Source organism: Bicyclus anynana, chromosome 22, assembly GCF_947172395.1.
Source record: "Bicyclus anynana chromosome 22, ilBicAnyn1.1, whole genome shotgun sequence".
In the NCBI taxonomy this organism is placed as follows: Eukaryota; Metazoa; Arthropoda; class Insecta; order Lepidoptera; family Nymphalidae; genus Bicyclus; species Bicyclus anynana.
In genome coordinates, this window is record NC_069104.1 from 62,984 (window position 1) to 88,936 (window position 25,953).

At 42.3% G+C, this 25,953-nt stretch overlaps 1 protein-coding gene across 2 annotated transcripts; it reads right to left on the reverse strand.

Annotated features, from left to right (window-relative positions):
- Positions 1-570: 570 nt before the first annotated feature.
- On the reverse strand, positions 571-19,177 carry LOC112043849 (uncharacterized). 2 transcript variants are annotated; one of them, XM_052888317.1, is made up of 4 exons: positions 19,115-19,177; positions 18,222-18,470; positions 2,739-2,942; positions 571-1,843 (listed from the first exon to the last, which is right to left on the reverse strand). In XM_052888317.1, exons 1-4 carry the CDS (start codon positions 19,160-19,162, stop codon positions 1,670-1,672), a joined length of 675 nt encoding a protein of 224 aa, XP_052744277.1. In that variant the 5' UTR covers positions 19,163-19,177; the 3' UTR covers positions 571-1,669. The 2 variants fall into 2 exon arrangements, with proteins under 2 accessions (XP_052744277.1, XP_052744276.1); XM_052888316.1 differs by lacking the exons at positions 571-1,843; positions 2,739-2,942 and adding exons at positions 7,282-7,786; positions 7,858-7,959.
- Positions 19,178-25,953: the final 6,776 nt, after the last annotated feature.

Here is a 25,953-nt window from a genome sequence, read left to right on the forward strand (position 1 = left end):
TTTTGTTGAACTTTTAAAGGTTCAAAAAGCCTCCATACACTTTTTTTGTTATACGCAATGGTTGAGGCAGCGCATGCGAATAAGTAAGTTTTTCGGTCCGACCTGTAAGAGAAAACCCGCGATAACTCAGTAGTTATATATGATAGAAATATAAAATATAGCCTATAGCACTCCCCGATAACGTAGCATTCTACTGGTGAAAAAAATTTTAAAATCGGACCAGTAGTTCCGAAGATTACCCCATTTCAAATAATTGTTACAAACTTACAAACTTTACCTCTTTACCAATATTAGTATAGATAAATACGTAGGTGTAGGTATTCTTCTCGCGTGAAAATGAAAGCCAACTATGTACTTGTCGAATGGCTTTGCTCTTGGGGTGGTAACTTGCAACGGCCGACTACCACTAGACCTATCTAGGACTAGGAAATATTCGATCCTAAACTGGTCAGTGCTGGGGATCGAACCCATGAACTCTGTTCAGGACCACAGAGCGCTACAAGCTGTGCCATAGAGGACATTAACAGGTAAATATCAGTTAGGTCAATAATAAATAAAACAAAACACACGTCTAGTACAAGAATAGCTTTTTATTATTGCTAATCAGTTCTCAGTATTTCATTATTAGCTTCAAAATAATTTTACATTTCAAATAAAATAATTTTTAGCTTTCATTTCAATATAATATTGGTATAAAACTGAACTAAACTAATTGTAACTTATCTAGTACTAAGAGTACAGTAGGCACCTAACGTACGGTGTACAATAATTACAGTAAACTGGTGAAATGGTGGCCATGATGCTATAAGTGTACTTAATTAAAAGTAAATGGTAGTAAGAATAAATGGATAAACATAGGTATAGGTGAGCATTACAAAGTGATGAAAGTCACATGTGGAGTATAAAAAGTTGGCCTAGCTTCAGGCCTTCGCACTGACGCTAAGTGTATTTACTAGAAATATGTTATTATTTGACAACAGACTCGACTGCAACATTTCCAACTGCCAACTGACAGACGGCGCTGGCAATAAGTGAACACAAACCACTCACCTAGCACTAGTAGGACTATCAATAATAATCAATAGCAGAATAGCAATTATTTATGTTTATTTAGCTGTTACATATAGTTTTACTTGTAATTTCAATCCTACTCTTGTGATTTTTTTTACATATCCACAAATAACCGTTTAGCCGGTAGAAGGTGGGGACACTTGACTCTAACAAAAATTAGCTCTTAAAAGCTTAATATTTTACAAACGGATCCCTAAATCAAAAATGTTCTGAGAAGGCTCCTCGTATCTTTCAAAGACCTATCCAACGATCCCCCACACTATGAAATAAACGAGTAAAAAAACTTCATCCATACTTTGCATGTAGGGTAGATAGGTACTCTAAAAAAACATTTTTAAGATTTTATATTAAGACTTGTTCAAATTTTTAATGTATTTACTCATGCAAATTTACAGCTTTCTAGAAGTAGTTAGTTTCTATTTTCTAATGCATTTCTCAGTATTTTTAAGACTTCAAAAAATCCTTATATTTGTGAGAACCTTATTTATGTTTTTTACTACAAATCACTATATCCAAAGATACAGTGAAATGTCTTAGCACGGCACTTCGTCACGTTTAGTCGCGACCATGAGTTTCGTCATGAGCTGCGCGGCGGGGGCTATCGTCTGCGGGAGATCTCGTTGTCACCGTCGGGGCTGGTGGTCGAGCTGGCGGCGGGGCGGGCGGTGGTGGTGGTCGTGGTGGTGGGCGGGTCGAGCCCCTTGATCTCGAACTGTCCGCGGAACAGCGGCCGGAACAGGCGCAGGAAGGACTGGTAGCGCACCGCCGAGTTCTGCAACACGCGAGCCGAGCGTCAGTACGGACCACGTCATACGAACAATTTTTCGACCTTCAATTAGTTTATTAAAGTGCGCGGTTATCCAATTGTAGGAGCCAAGGTCTCCGTCGGAACCTTCCGCTGCATTTTGAAATTATCGCTAACTAGATCTTGTCATGCGAGCGAGTTGAGCGTTGCGATGCGGAGTTCCTCGGGGTGACCTTTGGTCGATCGCAACGGCCGGCGAGACGTCGCGACCGACTTAGAGACGACTTACTGACGCTGCACATGTCGCGGTCGCTTGGACAAATCACAACCAAGTCAAGTAGATACCAATACATAGTATGGAAGTCTTAAGATGTAATTTATGTGACAACAAACATCATTACTACCCAAAGATGCAAGTAAAAGTAACTTATGTGCTAAAGTGTAGATAAGCTATCCTTTCGCTGTCAGCAGAGTCCACTCTCAGCCACTCTGAGCGTCTACTGAAGTAATTGAGTTTTTTATTTATATTCAATCTATATAATATGTGATGTAAATCATCATAACAATGCAGTCGATGGATAGCTGAGCACAGTGGTTTGCACAAGGCTTTTAACTAGGGCACTACACGTACAAATTGTAAATTAATCTTGAATCCTATTAATTAATTCCTACAGATTTGTAATGAGTCCTCAGGTTAGGCAGTGCATACATAAAGTACACTGCAGTGCTGGACATAGCTTTCCGTAACAGGCCTTTTGTAATCAGAGCCGCCTGCGTCCAGCAACTTTAACACGTTGTCAGTGTCGGGCGAGCGACGCGTATGTGTGCATACTGAACACTCTACTCATACTCGTATAAGTCGGTTTTATTTTTCATTTATATACAGATATATATATATTTTTCAGAGATCGTGGGTACGTACCTGTATGACGTCGCCGATGATCTTAGTGGTCCGGATGAGGAGCGACACGGATGGTCCAAACAGGTTCCCCGGGAAGTCCAGGCTGACCTTGTTGCGGTCGAACTCCGGGATGTCGTCGGTGGGCCGAGCGGCCTGGCGGGGCGCGCGCGGCGAGCTGCGGGCGCGCGCTGTGCTCGGCGGGCTCGGGCTCCAGCGCGTACGTTTCTGTGGGCAGCGGATGATTTGTAGCGAACAAACGTACGTCGTACGAGACCTCTGTGTGGTGAGTACGAGATTTTGTATTTTAACCGTAAAAGTAAGCTTTGATTTATACGGAATTGAAACTTCTGCATCTAGTATCAATTCTCTACAACTTGAAGTTTACTTTATACGTTCGAATCGGCACATATACTCGACACACAGCGCTGCCTGAGCCGGCAGTACTGCTCAGAGCAGCACCGGCAGCGCCGCGGCGCCTCACCTCTGACGCCGTAGGTGTGCGCGGGGAAGCCGGCGCGGGCGCCGTGCTCGCCGCCGCCGAGCTCGAGCCGCGCGAACCCAGCGTGCGGCGCGACGGGGACCGGCGCGACGTGCGCCACGGGATGCGGCGCCTCTACGTAGCGCCAGTCTGCGCCACATGGTCCAACGCGTTAGTCGCACCGCGACACGACGGTCGCGCTGCACTGCACGCGCTAGCGCCTTCGGCGTATCGTCTCGCCATTTTTTGTAAATTTGTGAAGTGTTATCGTGTGGTACGGTCCGGTTTCGGTTTAAGCTCTTTTTAAAGTGATAGAGATGTAGTTGTGTTTGAAGGTATAATATAATTTTATCTAAAATGGAAGGTATGCGCACACATCTGTAGAAACTTCGTAGAAAATGGAGGTCAAAAGTTAAAATGCCAATTATATAAGACGATGTGGAACGTTTAGACAACTCTTTACCCACATTAAAACCATTTAAATACCTACCGAGTATAAGTTAGCTGCACGATATTGAAAAATTTCACACGTTGGTGTATCGTATACTTACTTTACCTTCAGAATAATATTTATAGACATAATTTATTCAACAATTTAATTTATTAAAAATTTATACCCTACTGAAAATAAATCAATTTTATTAGATATCTATTGTTGTGTGTTTTGCTTTTTTTTAATTTACTCTACATAAAATTTATTTTAATGTTTTTTACTTCGCTATTTAGGAAAATCAAACAAATAATAAATATAATAATAATTTATTTCTCAGGTACACAATGGTTTGGGAGTTTATATGCGACTGACTAACACGTCGCGTCGTCCTGCGTCAGTCGCACTCTCGGCGTGGCGATCTACTCGTTCGTGTGCGTGCGACTGTGCGACATCTCACGGTTGTGATCAGTACTAGGAACACTACGTATGTGTGCTATCGACCAATCTGTGCATGCGAAATTACTACCACATTCACGTGCGCCTGTTTGTGTGTGTGCGCTCAGTAACTAGGAACAGTTACGCATGTGTGTGTGCGTTATCGAACATTCTTTGTCGTCACTACCACATTCACGTGCTCCGGTGTGCGCGTGTGCGTTGGGATGTGTTTGCGTGTGATTATCGTGTGTGTTACGGACGAGTGCTCAGTGATACACAGTAGAAAATATAATGCTCGAGCTACAGGTAGGTATATGTATATATATGCATATATGTTGCTCTATGTATAAAATATAAATCAATATCATAATGCCGATGGACCGACGTTGATGAAACTTTTTATTTCTGCGTGGTCTTCTTCTTCAGTGGGCGATTTTCATTCGAGTTGTTGGATTTTTATTTTATTTTTTAATTATCGTTTAGTTCGGAAATACTATTATTTTTTTGATAACACATCTCAGACACACCTCTAACGCAAGACTGTGGCGATATTAATATAGCATTTGTCATAAAGATTTGTATGCGACTGACGCGTGCTATCGCGGTGATTGTACGAGTATCGAGCATTATACTTTGGTGTGATTGTTCCATGCGGACGAGTACTACACGACGGGTCATCGAATGGTCGGCGGGCTGGCATGGCGCAGGGCTATGCGATGGCGTTCATTCGTAGTGGCTATAAGATCAACATGCGAGCTATTACCGCTGCATTCATATAATATCCACGAGTATTTAGTATCCAATATCGGCGTAGCTACCGCCGTATCATCCTGATGGGTGTTTTAAACAACTTAAATCGTTTTCAGCCATAGACGATTTTATAAAGGCAAGGAAAAAAGTGTATATTTAATTTATATTGCTAAGCGAGCTCAATTTTTAGGAGAAAGTGATACATTTATTTTATTAAAAAAGTCCTCCAAGGCATGCTACACCACTAAATTTATCTTCATAATATGCACGAGAAAAGTCGATGAAATATGACATAAAAAAGATGGTGCATGTTAGTCCATCGAACAAGTCAAAGAAAGTGTATCAAATGAAAACTAACTTCATTCTCATTTAAAATACTGATGAGTGGATCACATGTAGAAGCGTAACGCTGTCACTGTGCGGCTGAAACACCGAATGGACGCCATCGCAAAACGCACGCGCGCGCCTTTAGACGCAACTACGCCTCTACGTCATCATCTACACGATGAGCCTTCGTGCAGTAGCCGCATACGACCGCGCGTCGTGCGCCCGGCGCCGCGGTCGCGCCGCCAGTCGCGCCGCGCCGCGCCGTGCGGAAGGCGCTACGCGTGCACTACAACGACGTTACAACTTACATGAACAAGTTCAAACATTTACTTACTAGTTCGTGAACCCAACCCGCCAAGGCACTATACAGTAGGGAGGTATTCAGCGTCGCTCGTATGTACAGGAAGGAACGGTTCGTATGCGGAAAGGAATAGTTCTATACAGGGCAGAATCGTTCTCTCTCACGAAGACATTTAGTGTTATAGTTATTACATCTCAGGAAGAAGCTTTAGCTTTGGATGAAGTAGTAAAAGTGACAGGAAAAACTCGTATGTGATTGTATACTAAAGAAGCGTCAGCACAGTAGAAACGCATATTTAAGTTATCAGGCTTGGTGATGCAATCTATTTAAGGACTATGTCTCTGCTTTGCTGACACTTTTTAGTTCAACATACAAACGCTTCTGTTCACTTTACTTTTACAACTGATGCTAAACCTTCTTCATAAAATGGTATTATTATGTTTAGTGTGCTAAGATTCTGTACAATATACATAGTAGTCAATACGCCCTATTTGTCGACATGTCGATGTCGGTCGATTCGACCGTTTATAAATATGTACATATTTGTATTAATTCGTTTAAAATGCAAGGTTAATCCATAATAAACGACGATCAATTCGGTGACTTACTTGTACTCATTCGATCAGTTGCTCGACATAAAATAATCATGGTTATCGATTGCATTCAAAGTGCTTAAAGGACTGCATAGTGCATACTTACCCAGCACCGATGTAAAGTGTTCGTCAAAATATATCCACGTTTGCAGATTTTTGACATAATTATTATTTATTTACAGAAACTTTCCTTAACTCGTATATTTTGCGAAAAGTGTATTAACTGGTTTATTTTGCTTTTTTCGGCGAAAAATTATCGGCAGTCAGTAAACCATTATTATCGCTGTTCAGATCAATGCTATTAACATTAGGTGCCGCAAACGATTGCAGCTGGTTATTGCGGGTACATATTATTATAAATACTTGAATTAAAATTCCTAACACTACAAAATATTTTGTTATTGTGAAAATTAATTACACATTATATGATTTTTAACATACATGGCGAGATAGAGGCGGACAGGCTAAGTGACTCGGCAGGACTAGAGACAGGACTCAAGAGGCAAAGCTTTACTAGACTAGAAGTAAACTTGTTGTCAGCTGAAACTACCGCCAATCTGCAGCTAACTCACAAGGGATATTAAAGCAGCTTTCAGCTTCCCACAAAAAAAATAATAACTTGTATTATATATACTATATTATAAATTATGATTGTTTTAAAAGAGAAAACTGCTGAGATTCTTGCCGGCTCTTCTCGGAAGAATTTGTCTTTCGTTGTGGTAGAGTTGGACTGTACAAACAAAATACCTAGTACATTATTATTTTACAAGCACTATTATTGTCTACAAGAAATAAATAAACGGGGGTGTGAGGCAGGGCGGAGCGGGTAGCAGGCGCTCCGTCAACACAAACAGAAACAATTTCATTTGATTGGTTCATTATTTCACAAAAAATAGGTTTTTACACTCTAATATTGTACAACAAATTGAAAATGAAAAAAAAAAGCGCTGATTATCTACGAACATGCATCTATGTCATGTACACGCTATCGAGCGTGCACCACATTATACTACACTACACTACACTGCACTACTACCTGCAGCACGAGGGACACTCGCTAGTACTACTACTTACGGATAATAATTAAGAAAGTGTTACTGTTGTTAATTTCACAGGTACAAGTACGGTGTGAAGTCACTCCGAGGAGAGCCACGAGTCACAGCGAGTCACAGCGAGTCACAGCGAGTCACAGCGAGAGCTCCTCGGAGCGACCGTCGGTGCGGCGGGGGACGTGCAAGGAAACACACTTTTGTAAACCGAATACTATTTAATTAATCACCACACTCACCTAACACTATTTACATATAAATACAAGCGCCGAGAGCGCGGGAGAGCGGACTGTACACGAGACGCCGGCGCCGCGACTGTCGCGAGTCGCGGCGCCGGCGGTCGGGGGTCAGCGGGTCACTCGTCGTCCTCGTCCGAGTCGACGGTCTCGACGGTGCCGCCGGCCGCGGCGCCGCCCGACGACGAGCCCGACAGCGACGTGACGAGCGACAGGATGGAGCCCAGCCCCCCGCCCCCACCTGAGCCGCCGCCGCCCGAGGCGCCGCCCAGCAGCCCCGTGACCGCCTGCAGCTTGGGCCCCAGCAGCTGCAGCTTGGGCCCGATCACCTGCCCCACGATGCCGCTCAGCGAGCTGAGCCCGCCGCCCTTGGGCGCCTCGATGCCGTACTGCTTGTTGATCTCGATGTTCTGCCGGTCCAGGTTCTCCACCAGCCGCGTCTTGGAGTCGATCAGCGAGTTGATCTTCTGCAAGAGGAGCGAGCGTCAGTGTCGGTCGGTGCGCGCCCGCCCTCTCGCCCGCCCGCGCCGCTACTCACCCCGAACACGAAGCCGAGCACCGCGTTCTTGATGCCGAACTTGGCCTCCGTCACGCCCTCGAACTTGCGCTTGTCGCGCGTCTGCTCCGCGCCGGCCGCGTCCTGCACACAACACACGTGTCACTGCGGCTCGCTCGCCACCGCCGCCACCGCACCACCACCGCCACCGCACCACCACCACACCCGCCACCGCCCGTGCACCGACTAGTGTTCCCTGCACGTGGTCGCTGTCGCCGCTCAGGTGTCGGGACAGACTAGATTACATTATTATAGTTACGCTATAATTTTGAGAACGACTTAACCGATTTCATTCATCTTTTATTTATTTTTTAACACTTTGTTTCTTCCAAAATGAAACGTAGAAAGTAGTAAATTTCAAAAAAATCTCGATGATTATTTAATAAATGTTTGTTACAAGGGTCAACTTTTAAATACTGTTTGTAATTTGGCACAGAGATAGCCTGATACATTGGACACATTCATGTCCTGAACGCCATGTACGCGGGCAAAGCCGTAGGCACAGCTAGCGGTATGTATGCAAACAGTCAGAGCGAAGTCCTTCGCGTTCGACCGATTCCGTTAATACGAGCGATTGCGCAAACGTTTCGACTTACATAAAATGGGTTCGTTTGTAATGTTATTCGCCGCTGCGTTACAAAACCGCCGATGTGTTGTTGAGGCCAAAAAGCGTTTCGTCAGCGCATCACACACACACATACACACACACGCACACAGTTGAACAAGCCCATCTAACGTGTTTAATGAGGAAATCTCGTATTCCGCAAGTCTTCTAATGCGTCTCTGGTCAAGAATGTACAATGCGCGGGCGCGGGGCGGCGCAGCGCGGCTTGAGCAACACCGCGGGGGGCGCTAGTGCTACAAACTATTATCAACAAGCACCCGCTTAGCTCTCATTCCTGTGGGAATACTGACATACTCCCAAAGAATAGCTTTCCATTGGTGAAAGAATTTTCTTAATCTGTCTAAGACCAAATCATGAAACATTATGATACGTAATTACATTATGAAATGTGTTTTTATTATTTCTTTATAAGTTAGTAGCAGATGCCCCGCGCCCGCGGTTTCGCCAACTTACCGTTTCCGTGGGAGGACCCACTACGCGGGGATAAACTGTAGCCGACGTGAAAGAAATTTTCAAATCGGTCCAGTAGTTGCAGAGTCTATTCAATGAAAACATATAAACAAACAATCAAACCTTTATAATATTAGTATAGATAAAGGAGATCTCGATTGCAATCACGCCTGATGCTAAGTAATGAAGCAGCCTGTCTGCCTGTGCGAAACGCGCTTGCCTAAAAGATGCATATTCACTCTTGAGGTATACCACATTGTAGGTGGTAGGGATAACTGAAGCTCGAAGGGCATTCCATATCTTTACATTGGGATCGTAGATTTATCTCCCTTTACCTCCAATGGCATCCCCATTGGAGGTAAAGGGAGATAAATCTACGATGACTAAGTTTAAGTACATGTATATTGAGATTTTTATGAAACATTCGGGTAAATAAGTACAATATTAACTAATTCTTAATCGTAAAGCACGTGTTAATAGGAGTGCCGACAGTTCAACGTGCGAAGATCCAACCCATGATCTTTCGCTGGGAAATCCAGCTTCTTGATCGTGAAGTTGTAGAGAGCCGAGTGGTGCAGGTGACGTGCCGGCGGCGGGCGCGGGTCGAGGCCGCCCGCCTTTCCCGCCCGCGCGTAACTACTCATTATGTGCCCAATAGCCATGCTAATAGTACTTAATTGACTGTCCTGTCCACATTAACCTAGAATCTGTTTTGTGAGGTTCACACTAAAATATTTTAATATTTGAATAGGGCCACTTGTACCAGAATGTCCCAGTCCCCGTATTCCGAAACTGAGTCGAAAAATCTTTACTGCACAACCCAAAAATTTCATCAAAAACAAGTAAAACTGCAAGTTAATTTTTTTGCGCTTTTCGAAACTAATCTGTGAATTGTGATTTGAAAATTTGATCACTCGATAAAATAATTGATGTACTTACATTAAAATTATGCATTGTTATAAAAGTGTTTGGTCGTGTCAAAAACGACTAAACATTGCAATCAAAAGAACACAGATCGTTCAACTTCGGTTAATCTGACCGAGTAATGGTAATAAGTTAACATTTAACAGTGAGCAAAGAATCCGATTAAGTGTGTCGATGCGCGCTTCACCGGGTAGGTATGAATCTAGTTAACTTGTTTTACTACTGATCGATAAGGGTAATGTAAAAAATTAGCTGTCGTATGTCAGCTCACCGAGACATACCCGGAACACTATACATAAAGACAAAAACAAGTCGCAGAATACGCCTATACGTGTTTGTTATTAGACATATTATATCAAACTAGTTAATGCCGCGTGGTTCCCGTTTCCGTAGGAATACGGGGATACCGGGATAATATATAGCTGATTATTTCATTCCTTGATAAATGGACTTTCGAATATTCAAAGAATTTTTCCAGTCGGATCAGTAAATCCTGAGATTACTACGTTCAAACAAACATATAAACTCTTAAGCTTTATAATAGTATAGATTAACTGTGCTAGTGTCTTAATGCATGCAAAGTAAATTCATAGATAGATGTCTACAAATTAGATTCTAAATGATTGTAATATGTCATATCATTTTTAAGCAACCAGTTGAGTAAGTATGAGCAGATTAGTGGCAGAATAAAGCAGCTTCACCAGAGCGGAGGACACCGAGCTCAAGTCTACTCGGAGCACTCTGTCCGCCGCCAACACGCCAGGTGATTGCGATGTGCCGACAAACGTTCCCGATGTCGGCTTTTGTACTTATTTATCTCTTTCTATACAAGTATCTATTGTTGTCTTTCGGTAGGTATGTGAATATTATATTGTAGGGTCTTTATATAAAAAATATGTTGGATTCACTAGCAATACTCGATTGTGTGATTGCTGTAGGTTTCTTATTGGGACCTCAACGGGCTCTAAGGTCCTGTGACTCGGACTCCAGCTCAGAAGGCCGCTTGGGAAGGATGTTATAGGTTCGGAGGTGTAGTTGCAAGCTTCAATCGCACTAATCCGTAGGGATGAGAAGTGGCTCTCTCAAAATGGTTTTCGAGAGTTGCTTCGTGTATTGAGCCATTGTTGGGAGATCTAGAGTTTATGGAAGTCGTCATAATACAAATGACGTGCAGCCCGTGGCTTGCCGCACACATTTGTTTTGGGGAGTTTAAAGAGGTGTAAGAGCCGGCGGTGGGCGATGTGCATACACTAGCCTAGCGCTCGCCAGTAGTTAGGGAGGCGGCTCTTGACGAGAGTGACTGTGGAGCGGCGCGCGGGAGAGTTTGCCACGGAGCTGAATGAACCGCCATCACTACCTACGAGCTGCGACCCCTTGCGAAGCCTGTAACACGTGGCTGACAGCGCCAGCCGCTGCCACTGGTGGAGTGCACTCACGAGCAGCGTCACATGTGTAATCTGTGGTAACACAGCGCGGCGCGGGGGCGTTGTGCAAACGCGTGGGAACTGCTACCTCTCCGATACTTTCATCAGCACAGCAGCGGGGGGTGCGGGGACTCACCCTGCTCTCCATTGTTTCCGCCGAGTATCGAGTGTTGTGCATCTGGTATCGGCGCCTGGGAACCCGCCAGTGGGCCACGTTGCGACACGCCATTGTCTGAAGCTACTGTGTGATACGTGCGGCGCAATCGGTGGAAAAATATCCATTAGTGTTACGTTACAATCGCACCTGTCACTTTTGCTTGCAAGGTAATATTTTATTGAAATACATATCAAGAAAAAGTTGAAGCGGGAAAATCCGTTTAAATCGTACTAATCGAGCTGGAAGTTCAATTTGTTTATTTCTTTAGTCAGTTACTTGAGAACGATTATATAATGTATTAGTATTAACAATGAATATTTTTTTAGTATTAATTACTCCTTATTTATGCGCCATACATATAAAGAAACAATTGAAAGAGAAACATTACCTAATTAAGTACATACGTAGAATACAAAGGGTGTCTGTATTACTCAATAGCAGTGCCCACTAGAATGCCTGAGGTCCAAAACATGAGCAAAATAATCTGCAATAGCCGCACAACATTACTGTAATAAGATACTTACATTCGAGTAATTACAACGTTATATCCAAATTATTATTGCCGATGATCCACATTCTGCTCAATACAATTACATAACAACACCGGACATAATCACAAACACTCACGTATGTAACTTTATAATTACAGCACCAAAAAGTCGAGATATTAAAACGAGACTTGACTGAACTGGTCGCTGTAAGCAGAGCGGCCCAGTACAGTTCGGTCGGCGGACCTTCACCGGTCCGGAAGAGTGTTTGGCGGTCACCTTGTTGTATCGTTCTATATTTTTGTCCAGATGCAGAGCGGTAACCGGTGATATAATGATCGGCCTCCGCCGAAGCCCGGAGCGGAGGGAATGTTTACACAAATATTTAGTGACCTTTGTCAAAAAGAATGCAGAAAATTGGAGTAAACATTGAGGTTTTCTGGTTTGTAAACTGTGAACCATAGGAAATGAATATATTGCAAGCACCCTCCGATAGAACAAAGGGCTGTGTTTAGGAGTAAACTTAGAGTTATCAATGCAATACTGTTTACACTCGCTATCATCAATGTCGACCTATTTTAATGGCCTACTACAAGGCTAGATCTCCTTATAGGAGAGGGGAGCATTGACCCGCCACGCTGGTCCAATACAGAAAGGCGAGCTTTCGTGATAAAGTTAAATTCTCGACCACTATCAGATGCTAAGATTATAATATATTTTATTTTCATTATTCATAATAATTTAACTCGTTTGTACGAATGTCGATGAGTCGACAAATTTTAACTACTAGATATTCTAATTTCGGAAGACGGATTTTTACGGAGTGGTATGGGGTATATACATGTGCGTTTGTGTGTGAAACTGAACAAGCGCAGCATGCTTATCAATTATCATTTGGCCGTGGTCGTCATGAATGAAAATGTTGTCACGATAATAAGCAAATAGGTTGAAAACCTGTTTGCTTATTGTTATGACAACATTTTATTATACAATCTTTATCTACTGCTATATGGAGGAAAATAGAGCTATTTGTCATATTAAAAAGCATTGTGTTGAAGTGAGAGTCACTGTGTGACGGCGAGACCTTTGGAGACGAAGTACCGAGTGCCGAGTACTGACTGCGATCGAGTGCCCACGTATCGGTAACAGCATTTGCGGACATGTTTATCAAGCTAAACTATAGATCTAGCGGGAGACTTCGGCTGGAGCAGCTACGTGCCAGCGAAGACATAACGCCATGCGTTCGCATACCATTTATAGTATTATTAGGTACAGCAAAATGCCACCTTAAAATTGGCTCGAATGACTCAAAAGCTATATATCCGGTTTTTAGGGGTTCCCGGACGAGTGATTAGCGAATAAAGAGTGTGAATGTGCCTCAACAAACGCTACAAATCTGCAGAGGCTAGAGCACAAATAGAGAAAGGTCCGCGTTACGCAACGCTACGCGGGCACCGAACACACGGACAGACTGCCGGCGGTCGGCGTACGCCCGACTCATTTCGTCATTTAGCGATCCTCAGACTTTACTTTCTAACTATTGCATTGCGGATTATAAATCTCATAAAGGTCATATACATATACTGACACTGAGACGGTTACAGAACTTACGCAAGGCTCATTACAGTGCACAAGTGTACTCGCAGCACTTTTTTTTATTTTTTTACAAGTTAGCCCTTGACTACAATCTCACCTGATGGTAAGTGCAGTCTAAAATGGAAGCGGCTTAACTTGTTAGGAGGAGGATGAAAATCCATTCCCCTTTCGGTTTCTACACGACATCGTACCGGAACTCTTAATCGCTCGGCGGTACATCTTTGCCGGTAGGGTAACTAGCCTCAGTTGAAGCTTCCCACCAGCCAGACCTGACATATTAAGAAAATCTCAATCGGCCCAGCTGGGGATCGAACCCAGGACTTCCGTTTTATAAATCAACCGCCATCACTGCGCCACAGAGGCCGTCAAACTTTAACACTTCGTACACATCACACAACGCGGTGCATCTTCGAAACACTTGTGCACCCTTGCTTGCAGCTCAATGTGTGATTTAAAAGAAGATTAGGTGATTATCAACTACAGTCGCGTGAAAATTAGTCTTGATTAGCAAAATTCAACTTATTTTGCTACTTTAAGTGCTTAGTTATTAAATAACTTTATGTTGTTCCATTTCCTTATATCTTCATCGACATTATTTGGATTACAATTTAGATTGTTTTGTAGTGTATTAGTTATAATTAGTAGTATTAATAAATTTATTTATATAAATTTTATTTTCCAACTAAATAAAAAGGTAAAAAAAGTATAAACAGACAGACGTCTGACAAGCGCATTAGTGTGTGAAACTGAAGGAACATAGTAGAAACATGTTTACACATTGCGTGTGTGTGGTTGCTATGCAACGGTTGTAAAATGTACTCCTATGCCACACGAAACACCCTGTATCTATAAAGCATTTAACAACGCTTTTCTGATGTGCTGACGTTCTTTTAGTTTGCACACATCAACTGTGCCGTCAACCACATCACTAAATTACTACATTTAACGCCAAGCCGACAAAAATATCTAGATGTATTACGATAATACTTAGTTCGTAAGTTCGCGCGTCGTATCGTATTTATCTCAACGCGGAGACGTGATTGTCTTAATCCGTATGACGCATGTTGTCTCTCGTTAAAGTGCATATTTTTTAATTAGATAATCTTAACTAATATGTAGTACTTTAGTTAATGAATAAAAGGTTTTTTTTATTTTTCCATATTAATCGGTGAAACCAACAGAAAGACAGATGGCCCGCCCGAGGTCAAGGTGAATACCGTGACGGTGTTTTGACAGAGGAACACTTCGCAAAACGTACAAGCTAACCAGTGTTAGCTTGTACGTTTTGCGAAGTGTGAAGCTTGTGCCCTTTGCCTCAACCACCGCATCGGTGTTTGACTCGGGTGCCTGTAATTTACCAGCGATCGGCGACCGGCGACCGGCGACGCATGAGGGTGGCGACGCATGTCGAATCCGATCCGGGGCATGCGCCTCCAAATTTTCATTTGCGTGCATTAAGAAATTAAATATCACGTGTCTCAAACGGTGAAGGAAAAACATCGTGAGGTAACCTGCATACGAGTATTAGACAATTTTCTTAATTATTTGCGTGTGTGAAGTCTGCCAATCTGCATTAGGCCAGCGTGGTGGACTATTGCCCCCCCCTCATTTTGAGAAGAGACTCGAGCTCAGCAGTAAGCCAAATATGGGTTGATAATGATGATTATTATTATCAACCTAATTGAATGTCCTTTTACAGGACGAGTACGAGTAGGAGAGAGAATGGAGCAAACACTAACTAAGCTGCTTCAGTGCGGGTTGGCATGCTATTGCTCAGGGTAATCATTGACTCTGTTATGATCACTATCAGATATAATTAGAACCGGGACCGGCGGATGCACGTGCTGTCGAGGCACGGGGTGTAACAGCTTACATCACCAACTTGCCATCTCCGGGCTGACAGTTTCTTTGAAGATTTTTTTATAACGGGACTCGAAACTGGAACTTCGCAACCTGAATTCACATAGCTTATCACTGGACGGACGAGGCAGTAATTAATATTGACGGTAATAAAACTCTCGTTCCACGCGACTGACGAAATCTCGTCACAGAGATTGTAATATTATATTATGTACAAATATACAGTAAACTTCAGCGTAAGTGCGGTCGGTGCAGCGTGCGTGCGGCGCCTTACGCAACGGAACACAACAGCCCGCCAGCCAAGTGGCGTGACGATTCTCTTTCTACGATCGCAAACGCTTCGAAAACAAGAAAAATGTATGGGAATGACATTTGGTACCGAAAGGTCACGTGTTCAAGATCTGTCATTCCCATACATTTTGCTAGTTTTCGAAGCGTTAGCAACCGTAGAGAGAGTCGTCGTGCCACCTGGCTGGCGGGCTGGCTCTCCTAGAGACGACCTCTCCGGTGCAGCTGGTGGTGCTGTGATTCTGTGGTTTAGGATAGTTTAAGATTTTATAATTTTTAAATCGGCTCAGGTATGATCTGGTGATCAGTTTCCACCTTACTGGAAAAGTCGTACTGATAAACGATTTAACGCTACGTTACGATGTACCATAGAGACCGTCAAGGGTACAATAAACTCGTACTTCTGCCGAGCGCGCCCGCTTCCACCTTAGACTGCATCGTCACTAGACATCAGGTGAGATCGCAGTAAGGGCGATTAAGCGCAGTAAGGGAGCCTTAAAGTTAAAAGCGCTTGGAGGCCATTGGATCAGCTTCCACCTTCACACAGGAAATAAAACTATAAGAAATTGTAATTGTTATCAATTGTAAATTATAATACTGTATGACTTTTTCAAAAGAGCAACTGTTGAGTTTCTTGTCGGTATCTTCTCAGCAGAACCTGCCTTCCGAACCGGTGGTAGAATCTTTACAAATAATCAACTGACGTGTCAAAAGTGCAAATTTTTGATTTAATTTGATTTGGCTAACTTGTCATTAAATAAAAAAATAAAGTTTAAAAACTATAGGTTTAAATTTCGTCGATTTCGTTTTTTATAAGATTTATATGCCTATATCACCCGGGCTTTTATTACGAATATTTGTATTGTAGGAAGGATGAACGTTTGTCATTCTGTGCTCCTACAGTACTTAATTATAGTAGCCACTAATGGTGTTTTATTTTAAAGATTTTGGAGCCTTTGAGAAATAGTAGGTTTCGAGGGTCCAGAATCTGTTCTACTTGGGATATGTATCGTGAGGAATCATGTCTCCAGTCACCACACCCTCAGCTCTGTGGCAACTCTTCGCACCTACACCTATATATAACATTTGATCTTTGACGGTATTTTTGAAATGTTACCGCGAAGCTCAGTGACTAATGACTGGGGACTTGATATCTCATATATGATGCCGAGGAATATATTAGACAACAGAGGTGGAATACGCTTTATACTTGGACTGTTGATCTGGACCCTTGAATCTTGCTACTTCCCTAAGCCACCTCTGTTCAAATACTATAGTTGGCTATCGTTTTTACCTGTGGTAGAAACACAGGCTGACAGACTTAATAATGTTCATAAAATAAGGTTTGTCTGATTTCAGCTCAGTTCGGCTGTTAGTTCATGAAGTATATAATCGAATGTAAGTAAAAGTCCTGAAAATTTTGTGCAGCAGAAATTTTGGCAAACTTTTCTATATATCCGATTTATACTCGAATAATAAAAAGTCTGTAATTCGCTTAATCCACACACGACCGATGACAAACTTATGAAATCGTGTAACTCTTAAATACCGACATGATTATTTCAACGAATCGTTACATCACAGTTAAATCCATTGCGGCTAATAAAGTAATTATTATAATATATTAAAGCTAATTACAACCATTAGAGCGATCGTCGGCGAGCGTGCGTCAGTGAGCCGGTGAGTCGGTGACACAGGGACGTCACTACCTCCCGAGGGAGCGGGTCGGTACGTCGGAGATTACGAAAACAGAACTATGGATAGCTGCTTAAAGAACTGTTTTATTAATTCCATCGGTTTAACTTCGAAATCTGTTGTATTTAAATCAATACATCAAGATTCCGGTTTTTCAGGTCGTGCGCAGATTTTACGGGACGAGCTGCGTGCGTCCTTTCAAATCAGTCCTTCGAACCTCCAGAGGTAATGACGTCTAGTCGTTGTTGGCTACAAGTAATGAAAGCGCTCAGACTCCGTCCGGTCGCTGGCGTTGTTAGCTGAACGAGATGCAGTTAATGGCATGATACAAGCTCGTCTTGACCTCAATCCATACGTCTCGACGTTCACCGCGCACCTGCTCGTGCAGCAGATCGCGGATCATTAAATGAATAAATATAATTAGACAATACACACATCACTCATCTAGCCCCAAAGCACCCCAAAGTGAGCTCAGCCTTTGTTATGGGGACATTTCATCGTGTATTGATGTGGGGCAGTTTTATTAGAATTCGATTTGAACAAACTCAGCGAGTATATAAATAAAGCTCTTACATATCTTTTTTTTTCTAAAATTTCACCCCAAGGACGATGAGCAATTTATTAATGTTTTTTCTTGGATTGACGTACTAATTTAATTTGCCGTATTATTTGTAACAACAGAGCGATTAAAACGTGAACATGAACAGTGACCCCGGTGTTTCGACATTTCCCGAATTTCAATTACCACATTTCCACGATTAAAGTGCACGCATGTGCAATTGCAGGAGTCCGAGACGTATGCAGGGAGGGCGGCGGGTAGGGCACGCGGAGGTACTCACGTCGAGGGGCTGCAGGGCGTCGTCGGCGGCGAGCTGGCGGCGCAGGCGCGGGTGCGGCGAGGCGAGCGCGAGGTGCGCGGCGAGCAGCGCGGCGAGCGCCACGGCGAGCGTGCGTGCGGCAGACATGGCGGGCGAGCGAGCACTGGCGCTGGGCGCGCGGCGCGTGGGGCGGCGCATGCGGCGGCGCGCGGCTGACGCGCGGCCGTGACGCAACCGCGGCAGGACGCGCAGGGTCTTTGTAACCGCTCGCTGGATATGGTCATATTCCGAAATCCACCAAAATGTCATATCGAAATCGGTAGAGATTTTTTTCAAGATGCGTTGTTGAAATTATTTAATTATTAAATCATGGCATCTGAGGAACAGGTTTCTGTTTGCCCGAGGTGTCGGGCTCCTACCTCAGCTTAAAACCAGATGCAGTGTCTATTGAATAGTTTTTTTTATTAGGTATCTAGTAGGTTTTAGATTGACTGCATTCATGCCTCATGGAAAACAGGGATCCAGTACGAGTATGATATTTTTTGCGCCTTCATCACACGTGTCATGAATCACTAATATTAAACGGTATTCCAAGTCATAGCTATTGTCTTTTTAAATCAACAATTATCAATATCGAGGCAAAACGTTTGTCGCGAAGCTTCAGCTCAAAAAGAGATTTCTCTCGTACTCCGAATTTTCGCAACTCGAAAAAATTCAGAGTTGGGTTGGTGCTATTACATCAACGTGCCTCAGAGTTAATCCTATAAAATTAAAATATTATTATTTGACCGTAAATTAAATATTAAGAAAAACTTTATACTCCATAGTCGGTAGCTCGACCCAGGACTAGAACCCAGGACCGCATGAAGTGTAATAATACTGGAACAACGAGGCACTTCTCTTGGGATACTCACTGTCAGCTTATTATAACGTCCCGCCGCAGGGGCAGGCCTTCCTTCCATATCCCCCTGAGGTGGTATGGAGTGTAGACCCACCTCGCTAATCAAGTACGGGTTGGTATCAATATACTATTCCTGTTGGAATAATATCTATAATTATCTCAACTTTGAGAGAGGTAAACGACAAACAAGATTTATATTGACTAAGTGTCGCTTACCTTAGGACTTACGCTAAAAGGCTTTCATCATCGGAATGTGTACGGAACCCGCCCGTCGCACTCGCCGCCCTCTTGACCTCGGATACAAAGGAAGCCGTCGAGTTCAAGCCTTAGCTTCAGTGGCGTGGACGCCAGGGTTACCGTAGTTACGCAATGATGGCTAAAATTAAAATACATTATTTAATAGAACTGTGTTCTTATTATTGAGTAAGAGAATAAAATGTAAATACATTAATGATTTCGAAACCAAGGCTGTTTTTGAAGACTACGTACTTACCTACCTGTGGTCGTTTCTGAATTAAAATTAAAAAAAAATATGCGTAACGCTTCTTTGTGTGGGGATGGTTTTCCAAGGCACAGTGCGAAATTAACTTTTACGAAGTTTTAACGGGGACAAAAATATTGGAACACCAATAGTTATAACATATCCCAACAACCTAAACAGGATGTGATTTTGCTACTTATACTCATCGATGTATTATTCGCCTAAAACAAGTTTTATTAGAATTTGAACTTTATTTCTATGGGATAACTAAAACAAAATGTCACGAATAAAAGAATAAAGTTTTTTTGATTATTTAGTAGTAGTCCGGTTAATCTAGACCAAAAAAATAAGAGTGAAGGTACATAAAATCTCAACAACCTGAAAATCAATAAAATTGTTCATAGCTCATTTTTTTGATCTTTGACCTTGAATATTTTTTTTCCACGGGAATGATGGGGAAACGGGAAACATTGTTTATAATTATGTTTTGAACAATTTTACTGATTTTCAGTTTGTAGGGATTTTATGCACCTTCGAATGTGTAAAGTGACCGGACTATAGGAACAATCGCAGATTATTATTTCTGTAGGAAGTTACAAAAAAGTCTTCCAAATCACCGAACCCAACACATAACAACTTGTAGAAGTAGGTTCGTAGATACATTCATCTTTAGTTGCATTAATTTTTCCTTATAATAATATAACAAGATAATGGTATTTGATTATTTTCTGGTATGGCTTCAACACTTTTATTTTAATTGTTCTTGCGCATATGACTCATATGAGTGCCATTCAACTTGCCGGGACCTATACCTATGTTTGACACCACAAGCGCTGTAACTTTAACTGTGTTCTGTGTTTGACACGGTTCTGATAATTGTATGGGAACGTAAATATCATAGCCACGAGTAGTCCATTGGTATGCAGTAGACACAAGCGCTGCGCCGCGCTGCGCTACAGCTACACACAGCGTACACTTTCGAGTGTGTGCTGTGACGTATTAATAATATAGTTTGTCAAATGTTTATAATTCGTATCATGTATTTGCGGTCGCGAGTCGCGGAAGTAATAAGACAGGTTGATTTCTAGAGCTTGCAGGACGAGCTGACGAGCTGGCCATACTTGTAGAGGAGTGTAGTGTTACACTCCTCTGCTAGCTACGATGATACGGCTGCTAGCCCACGTTAGCAACTGTGGGCTGCTAATTACGGAAGTATTTCTTGAAAGATAGAAAAGTTCAATATTTCTCAGAACTTATCTATGTTTAAATTAACATTTGTATTAGTAGGCCGGTTGAGGGTAAACTATCTCCACATTTTACAAATTCCACTGTTTTATTTAATAGCTTTTATTTCTCGTAATTTTATAGCAACATTTAAAATCGACAGATAAGTATATGTGCGTACTCACACACATATCAGACATTCAATGTAACTCAGTGAATGTAAATAAACAAGTTAAACAAATCCAAAAAAACACTTATCTAAGTGATCTCAAGGCTCCCGGCGCTGATGTGCATTACTGTGAATTAGTGTGAGTGAGTGTTGCCACACCAATCACCGGCGGTTGCGAAATACTCACCTTATTTTTTTCACACACAGTTTTACTGATTTTAAATGAAAGAAAAAACATTTATTCTAAAATTGTGCCACCACAATGCCTAAGCAATATTATAGTATCCGATGCCCTAACCACCTGAACAAGGTAATTTCTGTTTGATAAACTACAACAGAAATTTACGTATAATCTGAGATTGATTATATAATAAACTCATAGCAAATGTATCCTAGCTAATATTATAAATATATACGAATGTGAATTTGTTTGTTTGCTACACTCTCACGCTCACACCACTAAAGCGATTTTAAAATGTCTTTCACTACGAGTACAGTGGAAAGCTACACGGGATAAATAATATCATCATCATCATCATCATCATATCAGCCGATGGACGTCCACTGCAGGACATAGGCCTTTTGTAGGGACTTCCAAACATCACGATACTGAGCCGCCTGCATCCAGCGAATCCCTACGACTCGCTTGATGTCGTCAGTCCACCTGGTAGGGGGTCGGCCAACACTGCGCTTACTAGTGCGGGGTCGCCATTCCAGCACTTTGGGACCCCAACGTCCATCGGCTCTTCGCACTATGTGCCCCGCCCATTGCCACTTCAGCTTCGCAACTCGTTGAGCTATGCTATGAGGAGATCCGCAGAAGAACCAAAGTCACCGGACTTTGGTTCTTCTGCGGATCTCCTCATTTCTGATTCGATCACGCAGAGATACTCCTAACATAGCTCGTTCCATCGCCCGCTGTGTGACTCTGAGCCTTCTTATGAGGCTCATAGTTAACGACCAAGTCTCGGAACCATAGGTCATCACTGGCAACACGCACTGTTCGAAGTAGTAGTGGCCCTCTGATAAATATTCTCTCGGGTATGGTTTAGAAAATGGGAAATTTTGAACTTTAATCATTTTTTGCTGTTTGTTACTCAATTACAGATCAATGGCTGGTTAGCTGCATTGATTTGAATATCGAAGATGATACGGCTAAACAGATGGCGAAGATATCATCAATACATATATAAATTAGATGTGTCTGTTTGGGATTTTAAAATAAAAAATAAAGCTGTGTTTTCTCAGGTGATTTTGCATGTCTGAACAGATTTTAATGAGACTTTCACTGGAAAATAAAGGAGGTTATTGAGCACCATGTTTTTATCTCGGAAAAATAATTAAAATTTACGCGCACGACGTCGCGCGCGTTCACTAGTAGATAATAAACAAAGTAGCGCAAGCGAAACATATTGTTCCTACATTTTAATGAAACAAAGCCTATATACTCGTAAGTAGTTGTGAATAATATTTGATAGTCGGATGGACATCCGCTTAACAATTTTGGAGATAAAATGTATCGTTTTTGGTCATCCATGTTATCCAAATAATAAACCAGAATTTGTACTGAATTTCTTTAGAATCGGTCGGTTTTGTGTAGCTAGTAGTTATATAATTTTCTGTCCCCATCGTCGAGGCGCAAAATATTGAAAGAAGTGTTGTTTTTCCTCCGTTTATTTGCATGTATTTTTTTTATAAATAAAATATGTTCAAGGACCGATAATACAAATATATTAAGCAGCAAGAAGCACAACGATGTAGACGAATCAACGCCAGCTACAATATAGTAATAACAATACTACAGCATGGACCTCGCGCACCCTGTAGCTTCCAGCAAGCCGCTTGATGTCCTCGGTACAGCGGCACAGTGGTATCGGCTCTGACGCCGCTGCGCCGCTGCGACTTCAGTGCAGTGAACGATGCAACCTTGCCGTTGCGATATGATTCCAATAAGAGTGAGTTACGGCGCTGATCGTGGGATACAGCGCTCGTGAAGTGGCTATAATTCACTTTGACTTACGTAATGTGAAGTGCTTCGATACCAACATGTTATTAAGGCCAAACCACCAGAGATAATATTTATAATTTATGAAAACCTTAGGGTATGTCGAAAGGTCATAGATATACGAACTGATGGTCAAACAAAAGGTGTTTTTCTCATTTCATAGATTACAGTAATAATTGATGGGCCAAACGTAATGTTAAGGTAACGATTTTGGTTGTAACATAACAGCATTTTGCAGAACATGCCACTGAGGTCCAAGTCTCTCAACGCACTGCTCTTCGCCCGTCATCCATGACATGAGCCTAATGTACCAGTTCGTTCAATGATAAATCTAGCCTTCAGAATGGCACACAACAATTCTACTTAGCGCCAAAATTAGGAAATAACAGCAAAACATCCTCAGAAAAACTATCAACTCTCTCATACGAAAACTACTACAACTTAAGACAAACGTACGTGTAATAAGTTTATGTGTCTACTACGAGGAGCGGAACTCTAGAATACTCTCAAATAGGCTGTGTAAGTAAAGGTCACTTTTGATATGAAAATAAATGATTTATTAGCTAATGTGCGGCCTTCTTCTGCACCGACCCCGCCCCGCCCCGCGCCCCGCGCCGCGTGACGTAACACGCATTATGAAAATCTTACACTTTATTGAAAGTTTAGCAACCAGTACGCGCGACGCACTGTCGCAACGTGACATCGACCTCTTCACCTTGCGGTTCATGAGGTATCGGCGGCGAAGAGTACATTTAAGCTGATTCCCGCCGGGTTACCTTTGAAAATCCGAAAATCCATGTACATTCATTGTTGTACTGTACCTACTCGTATTTGAGAAACTGAGAAACCGGAGTTTCACGCTTTCGAATTTCATTACATCTCTCCATTCCAATCTTCCATCATTCTAAATTATATCCTTCGCCACGGGTAGGTACACCCCCACTTCCAACCACGATGCGAATACGTTCAACCAACCAAACAAACAAACACATCAACTTTATAATATTAGTATAGATAACAGCTTGAGTACAGTACAGGACAGTACAGGCAGATCTGGCGGCGTGCACAAGGTACTCGTGCCAAGGCTACTGCAGAGAATCGTCGGAACAGCATCAGTACATGAACAGTAGAGAATTGAGACCGCAATTACCGTTACTTACAGCATCAGTCTTTCCTTCACTATCCGTGAATATCCGTATCCGTATCCTTCTATATTTATACTAAATTAATTTATCACATTATTATTGAGTATGTTAGAAATAAAAAGTAAAATATCAAGATACGTATACCTGTCACCTTGTTACCCTCAGGGCGCAGGGTGCATCTGTTGTTGAATCTAGATAACATCGTAGGAAGGTGCGCACGCGCGTTGATGTCTTTTGTACCGCGCTCGCCACCCGCTCGCCGCCCGCACGCGACTGATCGCAATCTCCGGAAGCGTTGCTACCATTAAAAAATATTTTCTGAAACTACATAAATGTGGAAAGAACCGACGCAGGCCATCATTAAACAAAATTACAGGAGTCGTAGCCTTCCTAGAATCAGTTAAATTACCGTTGATATTTTCAAGGTTTTTATTTAAGACTAGCGGACGCCCGCGACTTTGGACGCGTAAAACCCTACTCCTACTTTACAGCTACCCTACCTTACAGGGGATGAGTAGGAACTCAACCCTTTTTCAAGTTTTGGTTAAAGAAACTACCTCGAGGTTGTTCTTTTATGTTGCTGAAGTATTTTTCATTCCCATTTTCAAAAGTAGCCTTGCATTAGAGCCACAGACGAATTATACAGGGACCTGCCTCGCTAGCTCGCTACCTATATATAAAACACTGTTTCTATAAAATCTATGTTTCATTGTTGTAATCGTTTTCTTCGTGTAATGAACTCCCCAATGGCGATGTGTGTAGTTAATTGGCGTAAAAATGGGACATTTCTCAATTATTTGCCCGGTCCAGAAGATCATGACCCACAACTTGCAAGGAGGCAGAACTGCATTTTTTATCAGCATTTTTATCTGAAAGATTAACAGATACCTCGCGGTTTCACCTGCCTTGATTCCATTCCCATGGGAATGCTGGCGTATAGCCTAAGATAATCACAAATAACGTAACTTTTCATTGGTAAAAGAAGTTTTTAGATCATTTAGATGGGTTCAGTAGATCCAGTATAGATGATGCGCTTGCGATGTATCCTGCACTGCTGGCATGTGTGTGGCGGCGAAGGAATTATCTGAGAGCGCCGAGACGCTGCGGTGAGGGCCGCCGACCCGACACGCTTACTCGTTTTATTGTCTATCATCTGTGTGAAATGTATGCAACATAGTTGATTATTTACATCAGAGATTCCCAAAGTGGGTTCCGTGGAACTAATCAGTTGCGAAAAGAAGTCAATAGGTTTTCGCACAACATAAAACACACATTTGAGTTGTTATTTCTGAATGAATATGGTTTTGTGTTAAGCGCTAATATACCCTGAAATAGGCAGATATTTCTCATTGCTCATATTGATGATCTCTAAATCAAAATTCAGTAAAAAGTTACAGCTTGAAAAAGTATCAGACAGATAGATAACTTTCGCATATTCGTAATATGTTTTTTATATTACATAAATTTTATATTTATTTATTTAGTATGGAAGTATGGATTGCAGTCATGTAGGGGAGGTATTTAGAGATCATTATAAGAATGAAATAGATGAATTTGCGCACGTTGATCTCGCGGCCCAGTCTGCCGCCCCTCCGCCCCCTCCGCCGCCCTCCGCCGCCCGCCCCCGTGCGCAGTCAGCGGCCGTCACTCAACCTAGCGTTCCTTCCGTTTCTACATTCTATAAGTAAACATTTCCATTTCCTTTCGCATAACGAAATATGGCAATAATGGGTATGGGTATGGGTGTTGTGCTTTAAACACCTTCAAGAAAATACGGTTTTCTACACAAGCGCATTTCATCTTAAGCCTCATCTAATCAAGAATGATT

Coding starts and splice junctions, on each gene's coding strand:
- LOC112043849 (XM_052888316.1), bottom strand. CDS start 19,162: ATGGAAGGAAGGCCTGCCCCTGCGGCGGGACGTTATAATAAGCTGACA. Junction 18,471..19,114: donor GACGTTATAATAAGCTGACA/GTGAGTATCCCA, acceptor GACCATATCCAG/CGAGCGGTTACAAAGACCCT. Junction 7,787..7,857: donor TGCTCGGCTTCGTGTTCGGG/GTGAGTAGCGGC, acceptor CTCCTCTTGCAG/AAGATCAACTCGCTGATCGA.